We start from the raw sequence: 20,798 nt of genomic DNA, 5'->3' as shown, positions 1-20,798 counted from the left end.
CTCCAACCACTGGTGTAGACTGACTAAAACCTCCCTACTTAGGATTTCTCCACATGTCAATGGAGGTGCTATCATGTCGTAGTTATAACAGTTTACACGCTAGACAATCGCGTAGGTTGCGCTACATTAAACTCCTTGGTTAGTCCTCATCCTCAAATCTTGGAATGTAAAAGTTAAACATATTGTTTGAAAATACAAATGTGAAATAGTAAAACTACTTTGTTGTTTGTCCTAATATGTTTTTCTAGTAAAGAAGTTTTGAAAACTTCTAGCAGAGCTATGGCATTTTGTTGTTGCCAAAAAACTGTCCTGTGCTGAGATGCCTGCACTAGCATTAGCCTTGCTAGCACAGCTAATATGCCGACTTGGTTGGGAACGTGTTTCCTAGACGGGGCCTTCCTCCCGAGGTCTTGATACAAGAGCAAAGTTGTACTATTAATTCCGGGATTCAGACAAACACAACAATAGTTTTTCCTCCATTTTGCCTTCCTTACCTGGCTGGCAGTGTTGTTTCTATCAGCCATTTGTCTTTGTGCAAACTTTGTCTGCCTTTAGTCAAAGCAGTAAAAAGCCATTGTGGCACGGCCAAAGCATTGGAAATAATGGGTTTAATAATGGGCCTGAAAGGGCTTTAAATTATTGTGGCTCCTCCGATTGAGGAAGAGTCTTCTGCAAAGCATCACCAGGAATCAGCTGATGAGACATAAATAGTACTGCCCTACACACATACACAAACACACACAGCTTTCCCCTCTTCCTTCCCCATCCTTGGGCAATGTATTCATAGCGGTGCTAATTAACAACACCACACCAGCGACTGGTGAAGAGAGTGGAGACCCAAGAGGGTGAGATAAAGAGAACAAGAGAGAGAAAGGGAGAGAGGGGAAGGGAGTCCTTTGACATGTTGAGTTGAATATGCGAGGCCCTAGGCGAAGGCAAACCCGTACATGTGTTTATGTGGGTTTTCTGTCTGTGTCATTGTTTATATTCGCCTATGTGTGAGTGTATGTAATTGTGTGCTCATTTGCATACTTGGTTTTGACAAGGCCAAAGCAGGGCTAACCCACATCTGGCTCTTTGGCTGTCCCTGCTGGCTTATGGTGTTGACTTAAAGAGAGGAGACAGCTACAGTTCAGCCTGTTCACACCACTTGGACCCCCCTGGTCAATGTCTACCACGGCCACATGCTACAGGTGTTAGATAGTAACTAATTATAGTAGTGCCAATATGTTACTTTTTTGAGTAATGTAGCCAAATGTACCCTACTATAACAGACACGTTAGCTTAGCGCTGGAGCTGTGGGGCGGTCAGCGTATGCCTAACCTCTGCTGAAAAAAGGACACATTCCTGTAACTGTATATTCCAATGCAGTGTCTTCTTAGCTGTCCAGCTAGCAACCTGTACATCCAGAAATAACTTTGGTTTTGTGTGGAGTTGGGTGTATGTTTGAGTATCTGCTCAGTTAGCTAGGTTATTAGTTAGCTTAAGGCAGGGGTGTCAAACTTATTTTCACCCCGGGCCACATCAGCATCATGGTTGCCCTCAAAGGGCCGGTTGTAACTGTAAGACTGTATAAATGTAACTACTCTCTAACATATTGTTAAATAACTGTCTCTGCATTTTATTATTCTTTATTGAAGTGCAACAATATTGTACATGCAGTTATAAAATGTAAAAATATATTCACATTTTTGTTATTATAACATAAATCCTTTTAATTTAGGGTTAAGAAACTCACATTACTCTATCAAAGATCAAACTTTTAATGAAAATAACAAAATAAATATCATCAAACACAAGTTATTATATTAACTTTGTTCAAAGCTATTTTTGTCACCTCTCTGCATCACTAATGTCCCTCCCCGTTGTCGTCGCATGCATGGCAGCTAAATCCAGCTAAATCTCACTGACGGTCAAGTCTGCCTTCAGCCTCTTATAAACACTGATAGATGTATGATGTATCCGTGTTGTCTGTGCTTTCATCAACAGCTGATGAAGAAGACAAGTAACTGCACGTCTCTTCAGCTAGCTGTGTTGTTAGATTGCCTGCTAGTTCCTGAACTCGGTCTGCGATGGTGTTTCTTCACAAACTGACATTTTTAAAAGTCTGTATCTGGTCGGAGCACACCTGCTCACATACCTTTTAGCATGCATTGCTTCAAAAATGCACCCATTTACCCATAGATTTCATCTGTTGTAAAGTCAGTAGTCTTCAATGTACTCACAATCCATTTCTATGTCAAATGAAGGGTAACCTAAGCCAAAGAGCTGCTTCTATGACTGTTGTGTTTATGTATCTCATAATTATGACTTTCTATCTCATCATTTCGACTTTCTATCTCATCATTTCGACCATGGGGATATTTTTATTATCAAATCTAAGTTTTCATATTTATTTATTTTTATTATTTTTTTGTCATTTTTTATTTTTTTTTGCTGGCGGATTCGCGGGCCACATAAAATGGCCTTGAGTTTGACACCTGTGGCTTCGGGGTTAGCTTAGGTTAGAGGTTGATAAAAGACTTGATACAAATGGAAAGCTAATTGGTCATTGCTGGCGGTTGCTAACAAGTGGCTAAATGAGACTACTACAAGTCCGCCTTTAGCTTAGTGCTGGTGACATGAAGTATGCGACCATGGTGCAGTTCATTTATAGCCTAACGTTAGCTTTTTACATGTGCCGATTGGATTTACATTTCAAAAATCATAAAAGTGGTGTTCATTTGTGAAGATTATCTTGCTGAACAAAACGTGTAAGTATCATAAACATTTGTTTGGCAGAGAGATTATTTTCTGCAATAATTCAACAGTCAATGGAAAGAGTTGTGTGGATGTGATGCATGTTCATTATGGAAAAATAACTATTTGAGAAAATTACAACTTTTAGGACTTAATGATTTAGATAAGAGCTATTTAAGTGTTTGTTCTGGGAAGTTGATTTACCTAAAAAAATGTTTACATGATTTACAGACGTTTATCAACACATCCATGGAAGTAGACTCATTGGCGTTTTCAGTCCAAAAAGGTGGCACCGCAGCGTCATCAAGCAGCGATTGTCAAAAAGCACCAGAGTTTCATAGCTTCTGTAACGTATACTCTTAGATTTAGAGTCGTTTAAAAGTACCAATGACAGGGAAGGTAATGTGTTTGACATGTAGTGTTAATTCTAGTTGTGTATCTAGTTACTGCTTGTGCATTTCACAGTAATGTTTGCCATTTTGACCTGTCATAGCCTTATAGTGGGTGATGCACAGATGTGATTAAAGCTGCATTATTTGATTCTGGGTCACCTGGGGAAAGCGGTAGGCTTTTGTACCATGAGACATGGACAGACATTAGCATTCATTGGGGTTTTGTTTCTGTCCACCTAGTTAATTTCAATCAAATATTTGCTCCAGCTTCAGCTTTGTTTTGATCTCCACAAGCTCCTGAAAAATATCTGGCCCTTAAGCTTAACGGAATTATTTCCTGGTCCGGACAGTTTTTGGCTAACATATAAACAATACAAATCCACTTAAAATATTGATAAACATGGATAGCATGTCCTTACTTGAGAGGACATCTTTCCCTGTGTCTTCACAGAGTGATTAAGTTGGGGTCACTGATGCATCCCCTGCTGAGTCATGGTTAAGTTTAACATAACTCAAGATATGCATTTAGGTAGAAATGATGGATGTGGGAACTGTGTGGTGACTCAGAGGACATGAGTCTGCACTGCCACATTGTCTATTGATAGGGTGCATATTTTAGATTTTGGATGGTGTATGTGTCTGTATGTGTGACAGAGATTGCACATGTTCTGTGAATACTGCAGTTATATACTGTTTATTTTGTATACATTTTTCATTCAGTAGATGCTTTCCATTTGAGTGTGTCAGTCATGGGGTGCTGCTTTCTCTTTGCACTGTTTGTGAGAGCATGTTACCTTCATTTCACTTCAATTGTCCAGACCTGACATCAAAATTCCACCCGGCTATATCTAGAGATTCTCAGTCAAAGATGATGAGGCCCCTGCTCACAGCTGCAAAGCTCCTTTTGTGATTTAGGCGCAGAACACAGATTTGTTTTCTATATTGAAAAAGTCACCTTGAACAGGTTTAACAGTGCATGTCTGCTGAATGTGTGGAAGTGGTAAAAATACTGCATGAAACCATGGCTCTAAGAACAAGAACAGCTGGTGCACTGACACCCGCTGACTCCCAGTGCTTGACGCCACAACGTTACCATGACAACCGGCTGTGCACCCTCTGCTTCTGACAGCTGTTCCCATGGTGCCCGGGCTTGGCTCAGCCGCTGGACTCCCATTGGCAGGATAGATTGCTTCTCAGGGTCAGAGGTCATGTTTATGACGTTGCTGCTGTGCGGTGTCATGTTGTTTTTCCCATTTTTTAATTACGTACGGATCAGTTTAGGTTCGTGTCAACTCTATATATCATTATTTCTGACTGTTATCTTCAGCAAAGCCTACTTGAAACATTTTGAGTGAAAACGTGCACATGCAATTCCAATTCTATTGAGTATATTTGCATGTGCAGACCCTTTTATCTTTGTTTCTCTGGACAACTAGTTATACAAGATTAAATCCAGTATTATCTGTTCAAAGCCTCGTGTTCAAGCACAGCCTGAACTGCTGATGGATAAAGAGACCAGAATGTGTGTAATGGTATAAAACAATGCTCTCATGGTATAGTGATGATCTTTGTTGCGTTAACTTATTTGAATGAACTTCTGCATTATAGATGGCACAGACACTTAAGCCCTACGGTTATTACAGCGAGTCCCCTTCGGGCATTACAAAACTTCAGCATTTGAACTTAAACATTACAAACCAAATATTTGAGAAAACTGCATAGAAGACATGATAATATTCAAAATATCAGCCTCAAGGTTGTGGCTGTGTGTGACGGAGGATATTTCCATTTCTAACCTTGACATCAATGTGTATTTTTCAAGAAATTCTTTTTCACATTGTATTCAACATTCCTCGTTACAAAATAGCTGTCCCTGTTCCAGCCTTTCCTTGTATTAGCTGATTGGCCAAATGTGTCCCAGTTGGCCAGTCACCTCCCTGTTCCAGCTTTGTATGGCGGCAGTCTGCTGTTTCTGCTCTTGCACTATTCAGAGCTAGCTTGAAAGGCACTAGTAGAAGAGAAATGTACAATTTTTTGTCATCTCATTTGCTGGACTTTGAAAGTTCCTGTTTGACAACTTATGGAAGATTTTTCTTTTCTTGAGACTTTTGCGTGAATAACATAACGTTGTGTTTGGACTGCTTGTTTTTCAATACAGACAAAGACAGACCTTTTTTTCCAACTCAAACGTATCCGTATCCGTGTTGTCTGTGCTTTCATATTGTGGAAAGGTACAGCATCGTTCCTGGACTTTGGATAGGTCATGGTGGAGGACTGTTATCTCTTTGATTTTTCCTACCACCAAAAGCTGCTGACCACAGATCAGGTGTTATGTTTTCTACCTGTTTGCTACCCAGCAGCTTAGCATTACAGACAGGAAGACATGTCTGCTCTCAATAGATCCAGGTGACCTAGTTTGACTAATGATGAGATTATTGTGTGGACTGAAAAAAGGAATTTGAATGTTTAGGATCTTGGAACATGTTATTTTTTTTTAAATTATGTTTTTCTTAGATTTTCTCACGCTGAACCACTGTACCAAGCGATTTCTCATTTTTAGCTCAACAAAAGTGTGATTGCCAGTGCGCTGCATTGTCTTGATGAATTTCTTTTTGACAAACAACTCGCAGACACGACTGTAAAGTCTGTGTGTGGCCAGAGGCTTAACTAAAGTTTGTCTGCTTCCACAAATACGCAAATTGGCTGCAAAGCTGTGAATGAAGCCATCTCCTTCCTCTCTATCTCTCTCACTCAGCGAGGCAATTAAAGTGCCTGTCTGGGTCCCCTATATGAGAGCCATGGTATGGTAATGCAGTATTCCTTTGACAGTTCTGTAGAGACAGACATTGTGGGTGTTTTCACATGGCCTGATTTGCAATTCACACTCTGGTTATTTCCATCATAGGCATCCTGGGAAGCAGGGAGCGGAAAGGCTGTGAGCCACAGAGCGCAAAACTGAGCTGAAGTTTCATTTAATTGCGTTGTGATGTCTTGATAGGTCGGGATCAGCTTGTGAGGCGTGGGTGCACAAATCAAGACGACAAGCGGTGGTTTCTAACTCAAAATACTGTATTCAGGTTGTTTTAGCAAAAAGTAAACTTAATTCCAGCAGAAAGCCTCTACAAAAAACAAACATAAGTATCTTCAGTTTACTTCTGGTTCATTGTCTTTAACATAACATAAACTCTCTCTTTTCGTCTGCTGCTGTTCTCTTTCTCCTTCCAAACGTTTTCTCCTTTGTTCTCCACACCAGCCTCTCCAGGGTAATCAGCCACCTCTCTTTCAGCTGGGCAGCAGCCTTGGCCCCGGCTGCCCTGCTGACTTATGGGAACTGTAGTCAGTTAACCAGATGCCATGATAGGTTGTTGTCTCTGCTGCAACCACTGGGAGGGGATGTATCTCTCATTGATGACACTCCCTCTCATGACATCACAGCGTGTATGATTTTTATTTTATTTTTTTAAAGCCACCTTTCAAGTGGCGCTCTAATTGCCAGTTATTTTGCTGGAACTGAAATGTTGTTCTCATGTTGTTTAAAAATGATTCAGTTATTCAGAAATTTCGCCACATCCTTCTGTGTTTTTTGTTTTTATGAATGTAAGGATATTTAGACAGGAAGGTCTGTCTGAACAGCACTGGAGGGTTAGGTTTATCAAGTACGAAAAGTTTGTGAATGCATGATGTACAACTAATGGGCAATCTTCCACTTTTCTCCCCCTCTCAGAACACTGCACCAGCAGTTTGAGAGCTACAAACAGGAGGTGCGTCGCATTGGTGCGGACACGCGGCGTCAGCAGACCCAACTGAAAGATGACACGCCCACCTGCGGTATCTGCCGCAAGACCAAGTTTGCCGACGGCTGCGGCCACCTCTGCTCCTACTGCCAGACCAAATTCTGCGCTCGCTGTGGAGGTCGGGTCTCTCTGCGCTCCAACAACGTGAGAAACCTGACCTGTGACCTCCCCCTTTTTCCTTTCTCCCTCTCACACTCACCTCATTCCTGCTTCAGCTGATGTGCACTTGGTCGTTCTGCTTCTGTGTTTGTCGCTGTCTGCTTTGTTGCCTCCTGGTCACACTTTGGTCTCAGCAAAGTGTGTTGGAAGAATGGCTTGGCATCACTCACAGGTCCTTCAACGCTCATTTCAAGTCTGAGGCTGTAGTGTTGTGGAATGGTTATAAATCGATCAAAGCACTTTAGCTCACCTGAACATGAAATCATCTGTGTTGTCCTGTGTCTCCTGTGACGGCACTGCAGCCATTAAAACAAGCGACAGGGCTTCTCAAGCACCATGCCAAAACAAAGAGAAAAAGAAAGGTTTTGCAGGACTTGTATTTACCACTGTCAGAAAAGTATCTTGAGTTTCACAACGAAACATGTATCAAAATGTCCCAAAAATGTCAAACAACTCTTGCAGCATCATCCTCCTCTTTGCTGTCCATCTCTTTGCTTTCTCTGCTCAGCTTCTGTTTATTGCGAGCAGGATTAACTGTTAAACTTTGTCACCAGAAACTATGGCCAGTATGCGGACACTGGTTCCAAATGGCAAATGTAAACATCTTACCTTACTAGTGACAAAGGGAAACTGTGTGTTTTACTGTGTAATATTTATGAAAATAAAAATGTTTGAACATACAGGAGACAGACAGTGGAGCTATTATTTAAGCCTACAGGCAGTAAGTGTTTGATTCTGTTTCCATTAAACATTTATTTTGTCCTGCTCATTAAATTACTTAGTAGTGAATGGCATTGACAGTTATGTTCATGTGAACAGCCATGTTACCAGTGCTGTAAGGCTGTACTTTAGGCACAGCAGTGCTTTAAACTAAATGCTACGTCAGCAAGCTAACATGCGCACACTGAAAATGTTAATATGGAGATGTTTGGTAAATAATGTTTACAGTCTTAATAATCTTAGTTTAGCAGTTAAGCTTGCTACATTTACTAATTAGCACTAAACACAAAATATAACTGGAGCGGATGGGAATGTTTTTAGTTTTGCAAGTATAGTCATGAATCAAAGTATTAAACCTGATGATGGTGCAAGAAGAACGTTCAAGAAATCTTTCAAGTAATTTAAGATTATCCCATGGGGACCATGAATGTCAGAGATATTTCACTGCTGGTGGTGCTGGATTAAAAGTCAAGGGAACCCCAGAGTCTTCCGTCTCTGGGAAACATAGCATTGCTAAATAGAAAACAACAAATAAACAAACAAAACATCAGTTTACATAAACCCATGATCGACTGAAGACACTGAAGAGTGAGGAGTACCTCTAAGCTACAGGCTCTAGAGCCACACTATGATAAAAACAAAGGCCCACACCAAACCACCAAATTATAACATTAATTTGATCCAGGTTGGATTTGCGAGGCATCCATCCCTTAACCAAACATGTTTGCACTATTTTAAGACTCGGTCTTCTTCCATTCAAGCATTGTATGGGCTCCAACCCAAGAGAGAAGACCTCCCTCTGGGTATCGTACCTGACTATGGGCCCTCCATCCTTGGCCTGCTGGTCCCCAATCTGTTCAGGATCCGCCTAGCCCAGCTGGGCCTGAAGTCACACTGGCACCGCGCGTATGTAGAGCTCAAAGACCAGTGAGAAGAGGGGAGGAAGATAGTATCCTTGTTGGTGAAGCCATTAATATTACTTTCACAGCAGACAGGCTGTGACATGGAAATACACAGATGAGACCAGCAGGATGTAAATGCAATCTATAAATAAAACTAAGTAAAAGATTTATTTGAAGGGAAATTGTAGTCAAATTAATGTCAATCGAAATGGCCTTTTTTAAAATAAGTATAATAATAATTAATGTTTTAATGTGGAATTTAATTCCTTGATATTATACTGAGTGTCACTTAGAAGTGGAATTTATTTCAGGGACCTAAACTATTTAACACAGTCAAAAGAAAGGGATATTTTTATGAAACTTGGTGGAAGGGTGTAGCATCGGCCAATAAAGAACCCATTACATTTTTAAGCACAACTGAATCACATGGGCGGATACATGTATAATTTTTCACCTATGAAAAAGGCCTGGAGGTCTGCGCTCTGCGGGTGCTCCTAAAGTGTTGATCATTGTTTCACGTGTAACAACATATGCCTAGTAGATTAACCTTATTAATAGATTTTTCTGTGTATGTGTTTATGTGAAAGGGTGTTTTTGTGTGTCTCTTTGACAGTGAATTAATCAATGACTAAGTTTGGGTCTGGTCAAATTAACGGTTTACAGCCATTACAAAACATGTTAAATAGCTAGTTCCTTTACATTATATAATTTCATTGTTTTGTACTTAACGCATGGGGACATAAATAAATGGTGAAAATTATGTCTCACATTGAATAATTTCTTTTTTATTTATTTATAAAAATCAAGACTCAACCAAAATGGATCTACATTCACTGACCGATTGAATTCATAAATCCTATTAACATATAAGTGAAGACAACACTGTCTTCCGTTTCTTTTCTGTGTATTTGTTTGTGAAAGGTTTGTGTGTGGGTGGGAATGCGTTGGAAGTGAAGCTCTTTTCGTCCAGGAAAAGAATAACAGGGTTAGGAAAGTGTGAGCCTTGTTTCATCACATAAAAAACCTTCTCTGCCTACAGTGTGTTCATTTACCCCACATCAACATCACTCTGCATTTTCCTCTAGTTAGCAGTTTACCTTCTAAAAAGATATTAATGCAGTATTAAAATAAACAGTGTGCTGTTGTTCTGCAAAATACCTGGAGTATAAATATACTGTATAACGTACTCTAACTTACTTCATCAGCTGTATCCATGTGGTGTATGGATGGGCTATACGCAGTTGGTGAAGAGGAATGCCCAAAATGCAAATGCTTTTAAACTTTCGAACATAAACTATTATTACTAAATAGATTACATCAAATGTTATATTGAAACAATACCACAGTACCATGAAAAATAACAAATTACATTTTGAAACAGAACTATAGTACTACAAAAGTTACCAAAACAAACAAAGGTCAATTCAATTTTTTAGTTAGTTCAGAAATAATAGCGTAATGGTTACCATAGATTGTACTCCTGTGAGAAAACCTGGGAATCCGTCGTCATATGTTCTAAAAGGTCAGCTTTTAGCTTTGTGTAACATCACTGTTGATATTCATTTGTGTACAACAACTGCAGCCACAAATCAAGTTTTTCACAGGTTTACAAAGGGATTACATGCAACTACACAGGCTTTGAAATTATTCAAAAATCTTACTGATCCTAATTTAAGCCTGCTAAATAGTCCAACTCCAATGAAAAAAATTCTGAAATTAATTAAGTTTTGAAAGACACTTTAAAATCAGTTCTCAAATCACTATATACATAGCACTATAGGGGCTCTGTAAAATTGCAAAAATGATTGGCTAAAAATGATTGCAAGGCAATAACCTGTTATTTGTTTTTTAGCAGCTTTGTTGTAATAATTGTTCCTAATTCCTAATCACGGCGCTGTGTAGTGCTGCCCTGCGCCCTGCGCCCTGCAGAAGGCATCACAGCAACATGCTGTGCAAATGCCATCCAAACAAAGTTTCGCCCCTGCGTGACATTATAATGAACATACTTTATTGATATTAAAGAGAGGATTAGAAACAATAGATATTTGAATTCATCACACTGCATTTAAATTCATGTACAGCATTTATGAAGCAACCTATTTAAAATAATTAGCTTGTATCCTGAGGTCAAAGCAATGATGATCAAATAATCAAAAAACATTTTTTTGTTTGCCCTTCCACCAACATTTGAACTGCTTTCATTATAAATTAAGCCACGAAAAAAATACCTGGATACATTTTATGGCAATGTATTGACAGATGTTCAGTAAAGGCACAGAAAGGCTTGTGGAAGAATGTGCTCCGTATTGCTTTTAGCGTCCTAGTTTCCTCTTCATGCTGAGGAGCTGTGACGCATCCTGATGCTGTCTCAGGTCATGAGTCATGCCACGGTCATGGCAAGCTGGGTCATGCATGTTGCTGCAGCCTCACGTCAGTGGTCACATACATTCACATACTGTTGTCGCCACCACCTCACACTCTGTCTTTGAATATGAAGTATGTGTATCGATTCTGCAGAATGTAATTAACAAATGTTTGCACCACGTCCTCTTTCCCCCTTTTCTCCTTTTTTCTTTCCTCTTTTTTCCTACAACCTGTCCGCTATCGCATTTCACGATTTCACCCTCTCCGCATCTCTGTTTCTTATATTGTTTATGTTCTTTCATTTCTCTCTTTTCTTCCCTCTCCTGCTCTGCTTCCACCGTCACTTTTCTCAATACTCACTGCTACCTGGACTGCATGCCACAAAGGAGGACAAAGTGGTTAGCATCTTTTTTTTGTGTGTTCTCTCTGTGCTGTGACTGTGATTTTGTTTGTGCCACCTAAAAGTTAAAATGCTGGCTGTGTTCAAATCTGGTGCGGAGATCTCTCTTGTCTGTTTACAGCATGTTGACTTCTACCCTGGAAAGGTGATGTCCAGTATTTCTAAGATCAGATCAGTCTAAGACCAGACCTATAATTTCCCAGCTGGAAGAAAAAAAGGGTTGAACGCTAACAATATCAGAGGCAAGAGAGCAAGCTATCGGATTGGAACGGAGCCAGTGTGTCTGTACAAATCCACTTATGGATTACTGACTTAACTGAACAGGGAGAGTCCCTGATAGGTCATGGTTTTTGTTAACTTTGATTTCTCAGAGCCTTACTGTACTGTGCGGGGTGGAGCTATTGTGTCCTCAGAGGAGTTTCTCCCCAGTGTAAACCCTGACTAACTCTGTGTCCGTTGTCTGTCTCCTCCCCTTGCAAAGTGTCTCATAGTGAAGGACAGGGTAAGGCTTGCTGGGTGATGGATTTTGCTGCATGGGTACACTACTATTGTCCCCCCTCACACTTGGGTCTGTGCTCATTCACAGCATCAGAACAAGAATTCAGATCCACTATCAGTTTTCTCCTCACAGATCATTGTGGTTAAGAGGTCTCAGGGCAGCTGGCTGGTGATCCTGCATCAGGACTCTAATTCTGAGAATGAATGCAGACCCTGACAGTCAACTGGCGGTTAGAGCGAGCATGAGCCATGATAAAGGGTGTCTGAACCTTCTGAACCATCCTAACCCCTCTTCCTATGGCTGTAGGCATGGCTGTGCTGAAAGGGGGCCAGTGGATACTGGCTTAAATCCTTGACCAAAATGGGGATGGGAGATTGGCATTTCAGATGGCATGCATATAAGAAAGCACTCTACCTACAGACCATTTATCTGAATGCATAATGAACGCACACTCATGCCTGTGCATGCTTTTACCTGCCTGTGTGTTTGAGACCAGACCAGCCTTGCCATGGGGAGATGGGAGGGCCCAGGTATACAGTATGTCCCACTTCGTCCACTTCCCCTTAATGCTTGGTCGCTGCAAAATGTCACCAAAGTGTTGTTACCGCTGAGCCCTGTCAAAAGTCAGGAACGGTGAAGAGAATGGCATTGAATGTTAGTTTGGGATGTCACTGAGCCCTTGAATTAGAAAGAGGATGCATTGTTTGACTGCGCTTATGATTCCAGATAAGGATAAGGAAAAGGATAAGGATGTTTATTGTCATTATAAAAAAATACAACGAAATTGAGTTGGCGACTCATCAGTCAGTACAGCAGCAACAAGGTAAAAAAAGTGTCTAAAAACATTAAGACAAGACATTTCTGATTTAAAACAAGACATTAAATACATGACATTAAATAAATATATACAAGATAAAACACAGGCATCAATGGCTTTAAGGTGAACCCTTCTGGAGGTGACCAGCATACACAGTGTCCAGGTGGGGGAGGGTAACTCCCACGATCCTCTGTGCGTGCTGTTCTAACCACCCGGGCCAGGTCCCTCCGGTTCTCTGCTGTGCAGCTGGCATACCACACAGTAAAGCACTGACAGAGGATGCTTTCAATCACGCTTCTGTAGAAGTTTACCAGAAGATCAGGGGGCAGGCCAGCCTGTTTTAGCTTCCTCAGGAAGAAGAGCCTCTGCTGGGCTTTCTTCACCAGGTGTGATGTGTTCAGGGACCAAGTGAGGTCTTCAGTAATGTGGAGCCCCAGGAATTTGATGCTGTCCACCCTCTCCACCTCCTCCCCACTTATGTAGAGTGGAGAGGGTGTGGTCTTCCTGGATCTCCTGAAGTCCACTATGACTTCTTTGGTCTTGGTGGTGTTCAGGACTAGGTTGTTGTCCGAGCACCATTCAGCCAGATGTTGGACCTCCTGTCTGTAGTGTGTCTCGTCATTGTTGGAGATGAGTCCCACCACAGTGGTGTCGTCAGCAAACTTCACTATTGTGTTGGAAGAATAGGTGGGGGAGCAGTCCTGGGTGAAGAGGGTGAAGAGGGCCGGGCTGAGCACACAGCCCTGCATTGCACCAGTGATGGTGGTTGTCGATATCAGGTTCCCTATCCTGACATTCTGTGGTCTGATTGAGAGAAAATCCAGAATCTATGAACAGAGTGATGTAGAAAGTCCAAGGTTTTTGAGTTTATGCACCAGTTTATGGGGGATGATGGTGTTGAAGGCAGAGCTGAAGTCAATGAAGAGCATCCTGACATACAGTATGTGTTAGGGTGCTCCAGGTGAGACAGGGCCGTATGAAGTGTGATGGAGACCGCGTCCTCTGTAGATCTGTTTGCTCGGTACGCAAACAGATAAAGCAGCAAATAAGTCAGAATCAAAAACAGGAAAGTTGACTCATGTCCTTCACACAGGATTTTGACGTGCTGCTTATGGTATAGGCCTGTAGGCAGTTGTGGTTTTTTTGTGTGGGAAAAACGGTGTCGCAACTACTTTTACGGATGAAAAACCTGGCCTTAATATCATTGTTTGCTTTTCGAACATGATACACATTACTTAGTGTATTTGAACTCATACAAGCAGGATTCTTGAAATTCAATATCACATTGTCATATCATCTATCAGCTCATTTATGCTACACAGGGACAACAACACAGGTCACTCACTTCCCAATCCGTACACCCTGCCCGCACACCTGCGGTCAAACACTCTGATAATGCTACATTGTGAACAACAAATCTTTGTTGAAATCTGCAAGAGAGCTAATTAACGTGAGCTGTTAGCAGCAGCTGGGCAGTTCAGCCCTGCTTGGCTAAATAACAGAGCTAACATCTACTGTAATGTACGGCAGTTGCCTTGAGTTACATGATGATTCGTTCAGGCTCTATTCAGTAAAAAAAAGTAATGGGCGAGAGTAAATTATATTTAATATGTTCAAATGTAATCTTGTAAAATGTAGTTTTTGGTGAGAAACTTGAATAGTTGTTTAAAGGAGATGTTTTCACTGCAAAATAAAATAGATATTAGAGAGGAAATTGTGACCTGTTTAAAATTTGTAGTTAACACAATGGTATCATATTGGATCGGCACTTAGTATTTGCCAATTCACACGTTCAGGTATCGGAATCAGTAAAAATGATATTATCAGTGTTGGTAACTAAAGGTTATTTATTGAGCTAATCATTGAAGGCCAGCCACTTCAAGTTTAAATCACTTTCAGTATGTGATAGAAAGCTAAGCTAGCTCTGAAGTGTGTGAAGAAGGTGATTTGTATTTCATAGCCCTCTCTGTCAAGCTGTCTTGCTATTGCTGGTGCTATAGCTTGTTAATGGCTGAGTGTTTGTTTATGTGTGTTCAATGTCAGCTCCAGATGGCTTCCAGAAACTGTCCAAACCTCCGACAATCTGTCTCCTTTATAGAGGAGCACTGCCTCCCAGTGGATAGCAGGCAGACGCTGGGTCCTAGCTCTCACACACACACACACACACACACACACACACACACACACACACACACACACATACACAACCTTGACTTAATATTTTCAGAATGAGCCATAAATGCTAGAAATATATTGTATTTGAAAAGCCAAGACAATCAGTTTCACTTCAGTCCACAAATTACACCAGAACCCCTTTTATAGACTTTCTGTTTATTTGTATGTATTTGGTACCCTGTGTGATTTGAATTAGTTTAATGCCTACAGTTTAGCAATAACACACAACACAGAGACACAAGCTCAGATTCGCACTGATACAGCTGATACTTCATTAAGCTGACACAACACTTTTTTACCGGAAGGAAGGATGCAGTGCATAATCTCAATCATGGTTCTCAGTATTAGATGACTAACAGTTCCTCCTCACACTCCACTCCTCTCTTATCATCGATCACTGTATCCGTAGTAGCCTCTGTAAACTCTTTGTTCCCTTCATCTGTCCATTCTAAAGCATCTCCATTTAAATCCCTGTCTGACCCTATGTCTGTCTTTTCTTTTGCCCTGTCCTTCTTCCACCACCATGCAACTGCACACATTTCCTGGGCTACAAACAAATGCGCTCATGAGCCTGACAAACATTATAGCGGAGCCTGACTTTGGAGCTGACTATATCCCTTCACAGCCACTGCCTGTATGTCTAATAATAGGACATCCCTTACTGGATCTGGCAAAAGCAGAGAGCAACATGCTCAAGTGTTTGATGTTTATGAAGTGCTTCATAATGCTGTTACAGAAGCTATTATTATCTCCCTCACTGAAAAGTCATAAGTGAAAAGTGAAGCCCACGAGTGGAATAGAAGTTTTGGCCATGATTCTTATCAGTAAAACTAACATTGTATCAATGTACGCAAAGGACGTACATTGATACTCTTTGGCAACTGGGGGTAGCTACTGATAGCTACTAGAGAAAACAAAAGCGCAGTCCTCTTCCTGTTTTAGTTGCGTTATGGTTGACGCACTTCCTTTTGTTCCGTAAATGGAGCCTTAATTTTCTGGGGAGATTCGGCAGGTGGCAAAACAGAATTGTATAGTGAAAGCAAGTCGTTATTCTATAGCCATTACAATGTACAATCAACATTTACTAAGTCAGAGCAAAAAGCTAGCCTATTGCCACTTTATCACATCATAAAAAAAAACATTTTTCAACAGCGACGTGTAACAATGTTCGAAGGCGCAAACAACAGATGTCATCCTGGTGATAGAGGCGTCAGATCAGGAAACGCTTATATGTGTCGCTTTACAGGGCAGTTACATACATCGTACAGTATTTGCTGTTTAATTTGGATGACTTGTTGTTAATGTAGAGCAGTACGAGAAGCGAGAGAGTCTTGAGCTCTATTTTCCTTTCAGGCTTCCTCACCACTGAATGCATTTGGGCTTGATCTACTACCTTATTAGAGGAAATGGAGCATTATGTCTTTTGCGGTCGTCTTTCTTCCCACCATTTAGGATTTACCATTCCCTGAACGATGGCAGTTTACACCCAGCGCTGCCTCATATGTCATTCTGTCGAGGTGTGTGTGTGTGTGTGTGTGTGTGTGTGTGTGTGTATTGAGGGCAGGGTCACTGCACACGCTTACTGAAAGCCAAACACACCCTCCCCACTACCTCGCCACCCCCAAGGCTCCCATTTATTCTGCCCATTTAAGGAAAAGCTGATGTTCACACAATTCGGGCCTAAATGAATGCCGTTCTCGTGGTGAGCTGGTGTTGAATGCTGCTGCTGTTGGCAGAGCTGCAGACTTGCGCCTTCACCATTTTGTCAGTAGGTGGATGGAGCAGTACTGGGGGCGGGAGATGAAGGGAAGGGAGTATGGGATGGAGAAGTATGAGTGACAGGCGTGTGGTGTCTTCATTTGTCAAGTCAGCCAGGTGTGTCAGCTGAGCTAGAGGGTGAGGAGAGATGAAAGGAAATAAGAAAGGAAATGGAAGGGAAAGGGAAGGAAAGAAAGGACGAAAAGGAAGGTGAAAGAGGGAAAGAGAAGCACACAAAAGGAAAGAAAAAAAAGAGAGGAAAGGGAAGGAATTGGAAGGAATGAAGGAGAGTAGATGAATTAAAGAAGAAAAATGTGAAGGACAAGGAAGGAAAGGAAAGGAAATAAATGGCAAAGGAAGGAAAGGGAAGGGAAGTAGAGGAAATCCAGGCTCATGTTCATATCAGATAGAAAATGCAATAGTAACTTGAGGCAGTCTAAATGGTATTTGTGCAGGTATTTTTTATGTTTTCTCTGCTGTTATTGTCCTTCAGTACTGCCGCTCACACTCTGTTTCTCTCTTTTTCAGTTTTACGGGCAAACAGAAACACACACACACACACACACACTGCATTGTCCCCCTTTCTCTTACTGGCTCTTCTTGATTTGGTTACCATGGAGAAGCACATATTTTTGGCAGAAGGAGGTTGACATTATTACATGAGCAAGATGGCACTGCTTATTCTCCACACAGACACACACACACACACACACACGTACACACATCTCGCCTACAGGCAGTCGCCCACGCCACACTCTTCTAGGCAAGAAGGTTTCAGAAATGTCCTACATATAACTACTGTACACATTTCCGCACAGACACAGAGACATTCTCACAGCACTTTGCGCTCCACAGTGAAGAGATGAACTCGAGGTGACACTGTAGCGGGCTGCCTCTGGACGGAGGGAGCCGATTGGTCTGCTTAGCTGAGAGTCTGGCGTCACGCTCCGCCTGGTCCGGCAGCAAGCACTATGCAAATGCATCTGTCACACACACTATGGGCTTTTGCGTCTTATGGACATATACACACACACACACACACACACACACACACACACACACACACACACACACACACACACACACACACCACACACACACACACACACGCACACACACACACACACAATTAATTCCCCCTACAATATCTTTCAGGCTATCCAGGAACATAGAGCACAATCACTCCAGTGAAGGAGTATATGTATCATATCCTGTGCGTGTGTGCCCATGTGTTCTGTAACTTCTTTATTGTTCATTACCCTCCCCCATGCAGTGTAGGCTTTAAAGAACACAACTAACACATGGAGGCGGGCCACTAGAAAATGAGATCTGTTTTTAATGTCTCTCTTTGGTTTGAGAACACACTGAGCTATTAACAGTCGTCCCATGATGTGCCTTTCTTCTATAGGATGCTCTCATTCAAGGATTAAGCTTGTGGATTCGAGCATTTACTCCTCCTCACTGGCAGCGACTAGGAAAGCAACCTATACATACCCACAGTCTTACTTTGAGAAAAATACATTTGATTTTTTTCAAAAGCCCTTTTTTAATTTCGCAAAAGAGGTCAAGTTCCAGTTCTGTCCAGTTCTGGAGACTTTTTTGTTTCTTATTGTGGCACAATTATTATGAATCTGTCCAACCTATTGATACTCACAAATACTCATATCCAGGTGCTGATTGAAACTATACTAGTTTATAATACGATATAATTGGCTGAAATTTGAGGGTTGTGATTGCCGTGTATGGGGAGCTGTAGCTCAGGTAGAGTGGGTCGGCCCTCAACCACAAGGTTCCTGCTGTCCGCATGTCGAAGTTTCCTTGAACGAGACGCTGAACACCAAGTTGCTCCCAGGGGGATTTACAGCAGACCACTGTCCTAAATGCTTAGGATGGTTTGAATGCAGACATCAAATTCTATGTATGCATATGACTTTTTAATTTTTATTTGTCTCTGTACATTTTATTGTAGCCTACATAGAGTATCATCTGGGTTTTATCTCTAACCTGTGTTCTGCCTGAGGTGGTTGATGGAGGAGGGGGTTAGAAGTTGTGAGCTGGTATTGTCATCTGATGATTGAATAATGGTGAGGGTCTGAAAGGATTACTGGCCACTGCTAATCTGTGGCCCCCCATCTGAGGTAAAGAGGTGAAAGACAGAGAGAAAGAGACTGTAGTGTGTGGCTGGGCGGCTGCCCGACAGCTGTGGGCCGTGCGGGCAGCTGATTTACTTAAGATTAGTCTGGACATGCGCCAACTTGGATTCAATCAGGCCATGATGAATGTGCTTTGGCGCGCTGAAGGCTAACTGCTAACTGCTAACGGTCCATCCCAGTGGCCGTCAAGGAGTAACATTTTGGGTTTTCCGGAGGTCCCAGAGGTATTTTGTTTTGAGCCAAGGTCCTGCAGTGGAATACAAGGGAGGGCTATGTTTCCTCTTCACTTTCGATTTGTTCTCTGAAAAAAACCCATTGGGATTATAAATACGGAGGGAGATAAATCCTGTTGTTGTGCAGCCGATGTGATATTCGGTAGCCATGGCTACATGTGAGTATTCGATGTTGTCTATAAGGTTTGATTTAGATGATAAAGAATCAAATGTTATTATATGCTTCTGTACATGGCTGTTTGTCATTAATCTTACTTTGTGATGTAGCATTTCATAGAGTTTAAATGACAGAAAAGCATTTCCTGCATGTGCAAAGATGATGCACTAGAATAGCTTTACTCTTTTTCCTTTTGGATGAAAACAATACATATGCAGGATACAGTACAATACATTTAGAGTTTATTTTCCCTTCCTCATCTTCCACTACAGTATTACATAGTTCTTTGTAGCCCTCTAAAGAGGTATGATTTTATATTATTACCAACATGAGCATAACAGTTCAATCCAAAAAAAGAATACATTTTATTAATGGTTTACAATGCAATAAGATTCAGAGCACTAGAAACACAGGGCAGGTGAAACATGACCTCTTAAAGGGGTTCTGTAATTTTTCTAAATAGCAGTACAGAGCTTATCGTAGTCTCCACCGAGCTGTGTTCACAGATAACGGATATGTTGAGACAGCACAGTCTGTCACGTCTGAGTGCTCTCTAATATTTGATAAGCCGTAGCAAAGATAGGAGGGGAAAAGCATGTGGGGGAACATCTTTTTCACAGGTGGTTTACTGACATTTATGTTTGTGAAAGTTGATAGACACAGATAGATATAGAATTGTTATGCTCTTGGCCAGGACTCCCTTGGAAAAGAGATTTTAAATCTCAATGGCATTATCATGGATAAATAAAGGTTGAATGAATTGTTGATTGTTTGGTGCAAGCCTATATGTTAAATAAAATAAACTTCCGTTGAGTAATTTGTTCCGATTTTTGTGTCACAGGCATGCCTAACCCCTTTTTTGTTAGATATTACATTTTTTTTAAATATTATTCTCTAATGCTACCGAATCCAGCTTGCAAACACTTTTGTCCTTTCAACCTGTGTAGGTAATGTGGGTATGCAACCTGTGCCGTAAACAGCAAGAGATTCTCACCAAATCAGGAGAATGGTTTTCGGGGTCAGGGGTGCGGCCTGGGAGCCTGGGCACCTCCTTAAACAACCCAGCCACTGGAGGTGAGGCCCAACGGGACATGAAGCTAATCCGCTCCAGGTCCCAAGCCCCGCCCTCCAACACCAACGCAGGGCCGCCCGACGGGACACAGCCGGCCGCTGGTGTCACTGCTGCCAAAGGTGCTGACACCATGCCCGGCTCCCGCTCCCAAAGTGAACCACCTAGAGAAAAGTAAGGTTTTTACACACATTGGTCACAACTTATGTGGTATTTTTCATCTTTATGCTGCAGTAGCTGCCACTAGAGGATGTTTTACTTTTTTTCCATAAAATGAAAAACAATATGAGAATGGGAAACAACTTTTTTTCTAAAACCGAGAAAGCTTGGACTACTTGCTGGCAAAAGCTGTTGTTGTTTTTTAATCCCTGGGGTAAAAAAAAAAACAATAGATCTGTGTTTGTTCTAGCTTAACCAGGGGAGACGCTAGGTCAAAGGTTTTAGTCTTGAGAGGTCTTTGATTCAAT

The 20,798-nt window shown here is 41.5% G+C and overlaps 1 protein-coding gene across 22 annotated transcripts in view; it reads left to right on the top strand.

Annotated features, from left to right (window-relative positions):
- The window catches only part of LOC137866372 (regulating synaptic membrane exocytosis protein 1-like), an 80,423-nt gene that overhangs the window by 11,933 nt on the left and 47,692 nt on the right, over nt 1-20,798 (top strand). For 20 of the 22 annotated variants that reach the window (XM_068702209.1, XM_068702225.1, XM_068702220.1 and 17 more), the window contains exons 2-4: nt 6,856-7,069; nt 11,952-11,972; nt 20,210-20,505. In XM_068702209.1, coding sequence (XP_068558310.1) covers nt 6,856-7,069; nt 11,952-11,972; nt 20,210-20,505 — 531 coding nt within the window. Of the gene's footprint in view, nt 1-6,855; nt 7,070-11,456; nt 11,469-11,951; nt 11,973-20,209; nt 20,506-20,798 lie in introns of all 22 variants that reach the window. The other 2 variants (XM_068702207.1, XM_068702208.1) reach the window with 2 other exon arrangements.

The sequence above is a fragment of the Cebidichthys violaceus genome, unplaced genomic scaffold, assembly GCF_023349555.1.
Source record: "Cebidichthys violaceus isolate CVI_PGR_0920_01 unplaced genomic scaffold, fCebVio1.0.p SCAF_82, whole genome shotgun sequence".
Classification (NCBI taxonomy): Eukaryota; Metazoa; Chordata; class Actinopteri; order Perciformes; family Stichaeidae; genus Cebidichthys; species Cebidichthys violaceus.
Note: the sequence above shows the minus strand (reverse complement) of the source record. Positions and strands in the feature narration are given on the sequence as shown.